Source organism: Mobula birostris, chromosome 11 (assembly GCF_030028105.1).
Source record: "Mobula birostris isolate sMobBir1 chromosome 11, sMobBir1.hap1, whole genome shotgun sequence".
NCBI classification, from domain to species: domain Eukaryota; kingdom Metazoa; phylum Chordata; class Chondrichthyes; order Myliobatiformes; family Myliobatidae; genus Mobula; species Mobula birostris.
This window is the reverse complement of record NC_092380.1, coordinates 48,201,385-48,213,136: the sequence shown is the minus strand read 5'-3', so window position 1 is coordinate 48,213,136 and position 11,752 is coordinate 48,201,385. Positions and strand designations below refer to the sequence as shown.

Here is an 11,752-nt window from a genome sequence, read left to right as displayed (position 1 = left end):
GCAAGAGATCTGTGGATATTATTTATTTGGATTTTCAGAAGGTTTTTGGCAAGGTGCTGCACATGAGGCTGCTTAGCAAGATAAGAACCCATGGTATTATGAGAAAGGTACTAGAATGGATAGGAGATTGGCTGACTGGCAGGAGGCAAAGACTGTGAATAAAGGGGCCTTTTCTGACTACTAGTGGTGCTGGGACCACTTCTTTTCATGTTGTAAGTCAGTAACTTGGATGAAGGAGTTGATGGCTTAGTGGCCAAGCTTGTGGACAATGCAAAGATAGGCAGAGGGGAAGGTAGTCTGAGGAAGCAGAGTCTCTGCAGAAGGACTTAAACTGATTGGGGGAATTGGCAAAGAAGTGGCAGATGGAATATAATGTAGTGAAGTGCATGGTCATGCATTTTGGCAGAAAGACTAAAGTAAATGAGGAGAAAATTAAAAAAATCAGAGGTGCAGAGGGACTTGGAAGTCTTCGTGCAGGATTCCCTAAAGGTTAACTTGCAGGTTGAGTCAATGGTAAATATAAGCGAGACAAATATAATGTTAGAATTCATTTTGAGAGGACTAGAATACAGAAGCAAAGATGTAATACTGAGGCTTCATAAGGCATTGGTCAGATCACACTTGGAGTATTGTGAGCAGTTTTGGGCCCCTTATCTGAGAAATGATGTGCTGGCATTGCAGAGTCCAGAGGAGGTTCACGAGAGTGATCCCAGGAATGAAAGGATTAACTTATGAGCAGCGTTTGATGGCTCTGGGCTTGTACCAGCTGGCATTTAGAAGAATGAAGCGGGATCTCATTGAAATCTATTGAATATTCTAAGGGCTAGATAGAGTGGATGTGGAGAAAATGTTTCCTGTTGTGGGGGAGTCGAGGACCAGAGGACATAACCTCAGAATTGAGGGATGTCTATTGAGAACAGAGATGAGGAAACATTCTTCTTGCCAGAGGGTGGTGAATCTGTGGAATTCATTGCCACGGGCAGCTGTGGAGGCCAAGTCATTGGGTTTATTTAAAGCGGAAGTTGATAGGTTCTTGATTAGTAAGAGTGTCAAAGGTTATGGGGAGAAGGCAGGAAAATGGGGTTGAGAGGGTTGATGGATCAGCCATGATGGAATAGTGGAGTAGACGATAGGTCAAGGGCCTAATTCCACTCCTTGGTCTTATGGATATCAATGTCTTCATTTGTTGCCATTGTAAAGTTAGTTGCTGAAAAGTTTAACTGTAAGCAACAAAGACCTGTTAAGGTATGCCAGACACCCAGGCTTGTTCCAGACCTGTGGTACTCCCTGTGACTGTGTGGGTTTCCTCTGAATGCTCTGGTTTCCTCCCACGTACCAGAAACTTGAGGGCTAGTGGGTGTATTGGCTGGTGCAACTTTCCCACCTTGAGCAGTGCTATGAGATCTCGCCTGGGCCCTGAGTGGGTAGATAGGGCCTCAGTTTGGTGTGACTGAATCCTCCTGGAATGACTTGCCTCCTGCACACCCTCTCCCATCACTGCGCTGGGACTCACTGTGGCTCTGCAGTGTTGTGACTCACGGACTAGAGGGTTTGCAGTTGAGCCAGCAGTCAGTGTCGATAATATATTTACTGTGTGCGGCTGTCGGTGAAGAGAGAGAGGCCGAGCTGACAACAGAAGGAAGTAATTTGTAAATATTATTCTTCCAGTTTTTGTCATCTGGGGTCCACCCACGTCTCTCGGTCAACTAGCCAGTAGTTTTACTGCAGTACCACTTCTGCTCCTGGAGAGAGTTTCTTTGGAGCACAGAGTGAAGAGCTGAGGGAAATGTTTGGAATTTTAAAATGGTAACACATCTGTTGCTGGTTGCGTTGATTTAAGGATGGTACTCTTGGCCCTTTGATGAATATGATACAGACGTGCCCCAAGGCTGCCCCAGTCCTGTCCCATGGGGTGTCATTGGGAGGTCAGTTCAGCAAATGCGTCAGCTGGTGCAGATGAAGGGGAGAGCGTACATCCTTTGGGAGGAGTTGAAAGACAATCTGGCAACAATTACATTGCACCAACAGCCGGCTGCCCTCTGTATTTGTCTCCTCTGTCTCCACGGCAACAACAGCATTCCTTTTACCCCGTTGGTGGGCTGGAAACTTCTTTGGGCTGTGTTTGTGAATTCATAGTTGAGGAGGGTCGGCTGGATGACCCTGTCTCTGAGCCAAATCCAAACGTCTGGCTGGGTCCCTGATTCACAGTGCAAGCTTTTCAAAAATGACGCTGTCAGGGCTGGGCCAGGCACCTGGAAGAGGTGACACTGGCAGATAGCCTCAGGAATGCCTTGGATGATACTGGCAAGCAAAGTTAGTCCATATGGAATTAGCGCTTTGTGGGGGAAAGAACAGGCTGAAGTGATGAGCTCCCTGAAGAGTCCGGCCTGCGGATCTTAGGAAGGAGGTAGAAGCAGCTGGGGAGAAGGAAGGGCTTGTGAAGAGACAATCTTGCTTCTCACTAGCTTCCAACTTTTGCACACACCCAGCATTTATCTCCTCCGCTTTTCTTGATCGGAAGATACTGATCCCTCCTGATGAAGAGTCTTGGCCTGAAACAACAACTGTGCATTTCCCTCCACAGATGCTGCCTGACCCATGAGTTCCCCCAGTATTTATGGTCATGGGTTCGAATGTGGCTGGCCCCTTGCTGGCTTTCCAACCATGCTGGGTTGAGCATCGAGCTAGCAACTTGGCTTCGTAAAAAACAGACCAATATTAAGGAAACAGTAAAAAATGCCACCCAACATGCCACGAGGCACGAGAAGGAACAACAACAACTACCTCAGTGTACTTATGTATGGAATGGAACACAAAGCAAAGCTTGGTACATGCGGCAATAGTAAACCATTACCGATTATGAATACGTTAAGGGTCTGTCCATCCCATTCATACCTTCCTGACCTCATCTACCTGCACTGCCAGGTGAGCAGCACCACGTCACTTGCTGATTGTCACATCAGCCCTTCGATCTATAGTGGAGAAAGACTTTGCTGCACTCATTACTGCTCATCCTCAGATTCTGGCCCCATTGCCATCTCCTTTTGATGATATCATAGGATGAGGACATCAGTACTGATGCCAGCAGATAGTGTCCGTCACCAATACGAAGAGGTGGTTAAGAGATAACCACATTAAAGGTCCTGGAGTCATTCTGGACCAATTCTGGAAGATTTCTTTCCCTGAAGGTTATTAGTGAACTGGTTTCTTTTTAACAACAATTCCATTAATTTAAAGCTCACTATTATTTCTTAAGCTTAAAATCTGTTCATTTACTTGAACAGAAATGATTTAGTGATTGTGATGGGATTCAAATTTACATCTCTTTCTTCATCCTTCCATCAGCACCGTTTCTTTTGTCCTTACATCTCTCTGGCTTCTGATCCGATTCCAGCCCCTCCCTTTCCTTTCTCTCCTTCTACATTTCTCAAAAAGTCTTTCATCACTTTGATTTTATGGCTCTGATCGAAGGTTATGGCCCAGAATGTTAACCCTGCACTCCATCTCCCAGATGCTGTCAGACCTGTTGAACGTTACATGTTAAGCAGTAAAGTGCACCGGTCAGAGAGCAGGGGTGGGATGTGGTCTGAGTGAGTCTGGGGTCCGTGCGGGTGAACAGCGGCAGTTTGAGGGGAACGGTAATGATGGCTAGATACCAGGCTGTGGGTCTTTACACTGAGAAGGGAGTCTAGTGGGCTCTATCACAAGGTGGTGATAGCACGGTCACTGTTAAACAGAGTGTCTGCTATGTTCTAGTAAAGCCATTGCGATGATCCATTTCCCTGCCGTGCATTTGGGTGATTTCTCTGTTTTCTGGCTCCTGCCCAGCCGAGTTTCCCCAAGATGCTGCACTTACATTGAACAGTCTTTCATTATGTCGTAGCCTCCAGACAATCCAGTGCATGAAAAGAATCCAGCGGTATGTGCACATGATTTATTATTCCTTCCGGGGTTGTTGGAATGATTGCCAAAGACAGCGTCATTGCCTCGCTGAAGTTAACCGGAGATGTGGCCTTTCTGCTTGGTTTTTGTTTGCCGGTTTGGGAAGGGAGTTAGGAGTGGAATATTTTGTTCTGCTGTTAAGGGGCTCATACAGGCCAGACCAGGTAAATAGGTTTCCTTCCCATTAATAAATCAGACAGGTTTTAACTCTATTCTGTCAGCTTCATGATAATTTAAGTTTTCTTTAAAGTTTTACTGAAATTACTACGCCATGCATTCACAGTGTAACCAGATTAATGTCACTAAATAACTGAGTCTTGATCAGTCTGCGACCGCTTCACTGACTTGTAGAACTCGACCCTCTGGATATGAATGTGAACTTGTCACAAGGTGGCCAGACCCAACTACATCAAACCATCACAAAGCTCAGTGGTATGAACAAGCAGCAGCAATCCAGCTAGGTCCTGTCCAGTGTGTAATCTGAAATCTCAGCAGAAACCTCTGTGTTACTGCTTACCACCCTGCGTGCAGCTGTCTACACCTTCGCCCTTCCCTAGCTCACTCCACCTGCGGATTGTCTGCCTTCATCTATCACACTTCGTCTGTCTCCCAGCTCCCCTTCCCCTACCTGGCTCAGTCTTTGCGTCATCCTTCACCTCTCCTTGACCCATCAAAAACCTAGGGCTCCTGTCTCATTTCTCCTCCTCACCTCTCCGCGCTCAGTCCTGACACAGCCTTCCGACACAAACCGTTGACAATTGCTTTCTCCCCTACTGGATGCTGCGTGACCTGCCAGTTCCTCTAGCCGAGGGTTTGTTGCCCTCAGCAGGTACACTGGCAATCGAACAAGACGCCCTTAGCATGACAACGCAGGAAGGCTTTGATCACAACTTTTGATCCCGGTGAGGAAGAGGATGTATGCAAGATCAAAGTCTACGCCTGTCAGTAGCTGACGCCACAGGCCAGTAATTCTCAAGTCCAAGTGTAGTCCACACTGCAGCAAGTCTGGATGATCCATGGACAAGGCACTGCCGTCTGTCCTGGAGCTGGGCCAACGATTCGTTCTGTGAGAGTAAAATTCCACTGAGTGCAATTGTGGGGAGCAACGAGATCAAATCATAGTAAACTGTAAGGTGCTGAGAGAGTTGGTAGTGAACAAATCCTTCTGTTTCTGCTCCAGATTTTGAACAGATTATTATAACGAGGCACAGCGTGCAGGGCTAAACCAGATTAGACACAACACAACAGTGTATCACAGTTGTCTGACCAGAATATCTGCGGGTGTTCATGTGGGTGGGGGTGTGGTATTCACGAGTGTGAAGGGTAAGGTTGAAGGGGGGGGGGGTCAGTGAGCCTGTTAAAGGCACATAAGCACTGAGCAACACACCGCCTGCTCTCAGTGTGCTCGCCAGACACCAGGCGGCTTTAATGGAAAGGCTGGAGCCCTTACAGGGGGTGATGTCATACATTTCTCGTAGGAGAGCTGACTGCTTTTCTTGGATGGGACTTTCTTCGTACGTGCAGTGGTAGGAGATTATCCGAGGTTCGGCAGCTCACAAGCAGTGGTTCCAGGGCAGCCAGGTGAAAGGCAGAATCGGGCTCCGGTGCGGAGGAGAGGCAAGAACAGCACCACGATGTTGGCCTGGGTGGCACTGAGCCTGACCCTCTCCCAGATACCAGGGGCGTGCACGCTGCCCAAAGGTAAGGCACAGGCCAGCAAGAGTGTAAACTTAGCCCCATAGTAGTGACAGGACACAGCTGAATGCAGTCAGCAAGCACGCTGACAGAGACCACAGTAGGAAATGGGTGACAGTCATTGGGGCAAAGAGCTCAGTGTCATTGGGGGACGGGAAGAGAGTGTCGGTGTCACTGGGGGTCGGAGAATGAGTGTCGGTGTCACTGGGGATCGGGAGAGAATGTCGGTGTCACTGGGGGACGGGGAGAGAGTGTCGGTGTCACTGGGGGACGGGGAGTGAGTGTCGGTGTCACTGGGGACGGGGAGAGAGTGCCGGTGTCACTAGGGATGGGGAGAGAGTGTCGGTGTCACTGGGGGACGGGGAGTGAGTGTCGGTGTCACTAGGGATGGGGAGTGAGCGTCAGTGTCACAGAGGACAGGGAGAGAGTGTTGGTGTCACTGGAGGACGTGGAGTGAATGTCAGTGTCACTGGGGGACCAGGAGTGAGCGTCGGTGCCACTGGAGATGTGGAGTGAATGTCGGCGTCATTGGGGACGGGGAGTGAGTGTTGGTGACACTGGCGGACGGAGAGTGTGTGTCGGTGTCTCTGGGGGATAGGGAGTGAGTGTTTGTGTCACAAAGGACAGGGAAAGAGTGTTGGTGTCACTGGGGATGGGAAGAGAGGGTCGGCTACACTGGGGGACGGGGAGTGAGTGTCAGTGTCAGTGGGGGATGGGGAGAGAGTGTCGGGGTCACTAGAGGACGGGGAGTGTGTGTCGGTGTCACTGGGGGACGGCGAGTGAGTGTCCTTGTCATTCGGGATGGGGAGTGGTTGTTTGTGTCACTGGGGGACGGGGATAGAGTGTCGGTGTCACGGGGGGACGGGGAGAGAGTGTCGGTGTCAATGGGGGATGGGGAGTGAGTGTCGGTGTCACTAGGGGACGGGGTTGGAGTGTCGGTGTCACTGGGGTAAGGGGAGTGAGTGTCAGTGTCAATGGGGTAAGGGGAGAGAGTGTCTGTGTCACTGGGGGACGGGGAGTGAGTGTCGGTGTCACTGGGTGACGGGTTGTGAGAGTCAGTGTCACTGGGTGAAGGGCAGTTGGTGTCGGTGTCACTGGGGGATGGGGAGAGAGGGTTGGTGTCACTGGAGGCCAGGGAATGAGTGATAGTGTTACTGGGGAATGGGGAGTTAGTGTCGGTGTCACTGGGGGACGGGCAGTGAGTTTCGGTGTCACTGGGGAACGGGGATAGAGTGTCGGTGTCACTGGGGGACGGGGTTGGAGTGTTGGTGTCACTGGGGGAGGGGGAGTGAGTGTCAGTGTCACTGGGTGAAGGGCAGTGAGTGTCGGTGTCACTGGGGGATGGGGAGAGAGTGCTGGTGACTCTGGGGGCCAGGGAATGAGTGATAGTGTTACTGGGGAACGGGGAGTTAGTGTCAGTGTCATTGGGGGACGGGGTGAGAGTGTCTGTGTCACTGGGGGAAGGGGAGTGAGCGTCGGTGTCACTGGGTGACGGGTTGTGAGAGTCAGTGTCACTGGGTGAAGGGCAGTTGGTGTCGGTGTCACTGGGCATGCGGAGAGAGGCTTGGTGTCACTGGAGGCCAGGGAATGAGTGATAGTGTCACTGGGGGACGGGGAGTGAGTGTCGGTGTCACTGGGGAATGGGGAGTTAGTGTCGGTGTCACTGGGGGAGGGGCAGTGAGTTTCGGTGTCACTGGGGGACGGGGATAGAGTGTCGGTGTCACTGGTGGATGGGGAGTGAGTGTCGGTGTCACTGGGGGACGGGGAGTGAGTGTCGGTGTCACTGGGGAATTGGGAGTGTGCGTCGTTGTCACTAGGGGACGGGGTTGGAGTGTAGGTGTCGCTGGGGTAAGGGGAGTGAGTGTCTGTGTCACTGGGGGTCGGGGAGTGAGTGTCAGTGTCACTGGGGTAAGGGGAGTGAGTGTCGGTGTCACTGGGGGACGGGAAGAGAGTGTCGGTGTCACTGGGGGACGGAGAGTGAGTGGCGGTGTCTCCGGGGGACAGGGAGTGAGTGTCAGTGGGGAATGGGGAGAGAGTGTCAGTGTCACTGGGGGACGGGGAGTGAGTGTCTGTGTCACTGGGGGATGGGGAGTGAATGTCAGTGTCACTGGGTGAAGGGCAGTGAGTGTCGGTGTCACTGGGGGATGGGGAGAGAGTGCTGGTGACTCTGGGGGCCAGAGAATGAGTGGTAGTGTTACTGGGGAACGGGGAGTTAGTGTCAGTGTCACTGGGGGACGGGGAGAGAGTGTCCGTGTCACTGGGGGACGGGGAGTGAGTGTCGGTGTCACTGGGTGACGGGTTGTGAGAGTCAGTGTCACTGGGTGAAGGGCAGTTGGTGTCGGTGTCACTGGGGGATGCGGAGAGAGGCTTGGTGTCACTGGAGGCCAGGGAATGAGTGATAGTGTCACTGGGGAATGGGGAGTTAGTGTCGGTGTCACTGGGGGACGGGCAGTGAGTTTCGGTGTCACTGGGGGACGGGGATAGAGTGTCGGTGTCACTGGGGAATGGGGAGTTAGTGTCGGTGTCACTGGGGGAGGGGCAGTGAGTTTCGGTGTCACTGGGGGACGGGGAGTGAGTGTCGGTGTCACTGGGGGACGGGGAGTTAGTGTCAGTGTCACTGGTGGATGGGGAGTGAATGTCGGTGTCACTGGGGGATGGGGAGTTAGTGTCGGTGTCACTGGGGGACGGGGATAGAGTGTCGGTGTCACTGGGGAATGGGGTGTGAGTGTCGTTGTCAGTAGGGGACGGGGTTGGAGTGTTGGTGTCACTGGGGGAGGGGGAGTGAGTGTCAGTGTCACTGGGTGAAGGGCAGTGAGTGTCGGTGTCACTGGGGGATGGGGAGAGAGGGTTGCTGTCACTGGGGGGCAGGGAATGAGTGATAGTGTTACTGGGGAACAGGGAGTTAGTGTCGGTGTCACTGGGGGACGGGGAGTGAGTGTCGATACCACTGGGGGACGGCGAGTGAGAGTCGGTATCACTGGGGGACGGGGAGAGAGTTTCGGTGTCACTGGGGGACGGGGTGTGACTGTTAAGGTCACTGGGGGATGGGGAGTGAGTGTCTGTGTCACTGGGGGTCGGGGAGTGAGTGTCAGTGTCACTGGGGTAAGGGGAGTGAGTGTCGGTGTCACTGGGGGACGGGAAGAGAGTGTCGGTGTCACTGGGGGACGGAGAGTGAGTGGCGGTGTCTCCGGGGGATGGGGAGTGAGTGTCAGTGGGGGATGGGGAGAGAGTGTCAGTGTCACTGGGGGACGGGGAGTGAGTGTCGGTGTCACTGGGGTAAGGGGAGTGAGTGTCGGTGTCACTGGGGGATGGGGAGTGAATGTCGGTGTCACTGGGGGATGGGGAGTTAGTGTCGGTATCACTGGGGGACGGGGAGTGAGTGTCGGTGTCACTGGGGGACGGGGAGTGAGTGTTGGTGTCACTGGGGGATTGGGAGTGTGTGTCGTTGTCACTAGGGGACGGGTTTGGAGTGTTGGTGTCGCTGGGTTAAGGGGAGTGAGTGTCGGTGTCACTGGGGGACGGGGAGTGAGTGTCAGTGTCACTGGGGATGGGGAGTGAGTGTCGGTGTCACTGGGGTACGGGGTGTGGTTGTCTGTGTCACTGGGGGATGTGGAGTGAGTGTCGGTGTCACTGGGGGACGGGGAGTGAGTGTCAGTGTCACTGGGGGATGGGGAGTGAGTGTCGGTGTCACTGGGGGATGGGGAGTGAGTGTTGGTGTCACTGGGGGACGGGGAGTGAGTGTCTGTGTCACTGGTGGATGGGGAGTGAATGTCGGTGTCACTGGGGGATGGGGAGTTAGTGTCGGTGTCACTGGGGGACGGGGAGTGAGTGTCGATACCACTGGGGGACGGGGAGTGAGTGTCTGTACAACTGGGGGATGGGGAGAGAGTGTCGATATCACTGGGGGATGGGGAGTGAGTGTCAGTGTCACTGGGTGAAGGGCAGTGAGTGTCGGTGTCACTGGGGGACGGGGAGTGAGTGTCGGTGTCACTGGGGGAGGGGGAGTGAGTGTCGGTGTCACTGGGGTAAGGGGAGTGAGTGTCGGTGTCACTGGGGGATGGGGAGTGAGTGTCAGTGTCACTGGGTGAAGGGCAGTGAGTGTCGGTGTCACTGGGGGACGGGGAGTGAGTGTCGGTGTCACTGGGGGATTGGGAGTGTGCGTCGTTGTCACTAGGGGACGGGGTTGGAGTGTTGGTGTCGCTGGGTTAAGGGGATTGAGTGTCAGTGTCACTGGGTGAAGGGCAGTGAGTGTCGGTGTCACTGGGGTATGGGGAGAGAGTGCTGGTGACTCTGGGGGCCAGGGAATGAGTGATAGTGTTACTGGGGAACGGGGAGTTAGTGTCAGTGTCACTGGGGTTGGGGAGAGAGTGTCTGTGTCACTGGGGTACGGGGTGTGGTTGTCTGTGTCACTGGGGGACGGGGAGTGACTGTTGCTGTCACTGGGGGACGGGGAGTGAGTGTTGGTGTCACTGGGGGACGGGGAGTGAGTGTCGGTATCACTGGGGGATGGGGAGTGAGTGTCAGTGTCACTGGGTGAAGGGCAGTGAGTGTCGGTGTCACTGGGGGACGGGGAGTGAGTGTCGGTGTCACTGGGGGAGGGGGAGTGAGTGTCGGTGTCACTGGGGTAAGGGGAGTGAGTGTCGGTGTCACTGGGGGATGGGGAGTGAATGTCGGTGTCACTGGGGGATGGGGAGTGAGTGTCAGTGTCACTGGGTGAAGGGCAGTGAGTGTCGGTGTCACTGGGGGACGGGGAGTGAGTGTCGGTGTCACTGGGGGATTGGGAGTGTGTGTTGTTGTCACTAGGGGACGGGGTTGGAGTGTTGGTGTCGCTGGGTTAAGGGGAGTGAGTGTCTGTGTCACTGGGTGAAGGGCAGTGAGTGTCGGTGTCACTGGGGGATGGGGAGAGAGTGCTGGTGACTCTGGGGGCCAGGGAATGAGTGATAGTGTTACTGGGGAACGGGGAGTTAGTGTCAGTGTCACTGGGGTCGGGGAGAGAGTGTCTGTTTCACTGGGGTACGGGGTGTGGTTGTCTGTGTCACTGGGGGACGGGGAGTGACTGTTGCTGTCACTGGGGGACGGGGAGTGAGTGTTGGTGTCACTGGGGGACGGGGAGTGAGTGTCGGTATCACTGGGGGACGGGGAGTGAGTGTCTGTGTCACTGGTGGATGGGGAGTGAATGTCGGTGTCACTGTGGGACGGGGAGTGAGTGTCAGTACCACTGGGGGACGGAGAGTGAGTGTTGGTGTCACTGGGGTACGGGGTGTGAGTGTCTGTGTCACTGGGTGAAGGGCAGTGAGTGTCGGTGTCACTGGGGGATGGGGAGAGAGTGCTGGTGACTCTGGGGGCCAGGGAATGAGTGGTAGTGTTACTGGGGAACGGGGAGTTAGTGTCAGTGTCACTGGGGGACGGGGAGAGAGTGTCTGTGTCACTGGGGGACGGGGAGTGAGCGTCGGTGTTATTGGGTGACGGGTTGTGAGAGTCAGTGTCACTGGGTGAAGGGCAGTTGGTGTCGGTGTCACTGGGGGATGCGGAGAGAGTCTTGGTGTCACTGGAGGCCAGGGAATGAGTGATAGTGTCACTGGGGAATGGGGAGTTAGTGTCGGTGTCAATGGGGGACGGGCAGTGAGTTTCGGTGTCACTGGGGGACGGGGATAGAGTGTCGGTGTCACTGGGGAATGGGAAGTTAGTGTCGGTGTCACTGGGGGAGGGGCAGTGAGTTTCGGTGTCACTGGGGGACGGGGAGTGAGTGTCGGTGTCACTGGGGGATGGGGAGAGAGGGTTGCTGTCACTGGGGGCAGGGAATGAGTGATAGTGTTACTGGGGAACAGGGAGTTAGTGTCGGTGTCACTGGGGGACGGGGAGTGAGTGTCGATACCACTGGGGGACGGCGAGTGAGAGTCGGTATCACTGCGGGACGGGGAGAGAGTTTCGGTGTCACTGGGGGACGGGGTGTGACTGTTAAGGTCACTGGGGGATGGGGAGTGAGTGTCTGTGTCACTGGGGGTCGGGGAGTGAGTGTCAGTGTCACTGGGGTAAGGGGAGTGAGTGTCGGTGTCACTGGGGGACGGGGAGTGAGTGTCGGTGCACTGGGGGATTGGGAGTGTGTGTCGTTGTC

General features: G+C 54.2%; 1 protein-coding gene across 1 annotated transcript in view; it reads left to right on the top strand.

Moving 5' to 3' along the window:
• The first annotated feature begins 5,366 nt into the window (after positions 1 to 5,366).
• pamr1b (peptidase domain containing associated with muscle regeneration 1b) overlaps positions 5,367 to 11,752 on the top strand; it is a 201,082-nt gene continuing 194,696 nt past the window's right edge. The window contains exon 1 of the mRNA XM_072272190.1: positions 5,367 to 5,643. Within this exon, the coding sequence (XP_072128291.1) occupies positions 5,577 to 5,643 (67 nt within the window). The 5' untranslated portion in view covers positions 5,367 to 5,576. The remainder of the gene's footprint in view (positions 5,644 to 11,752) is intronic.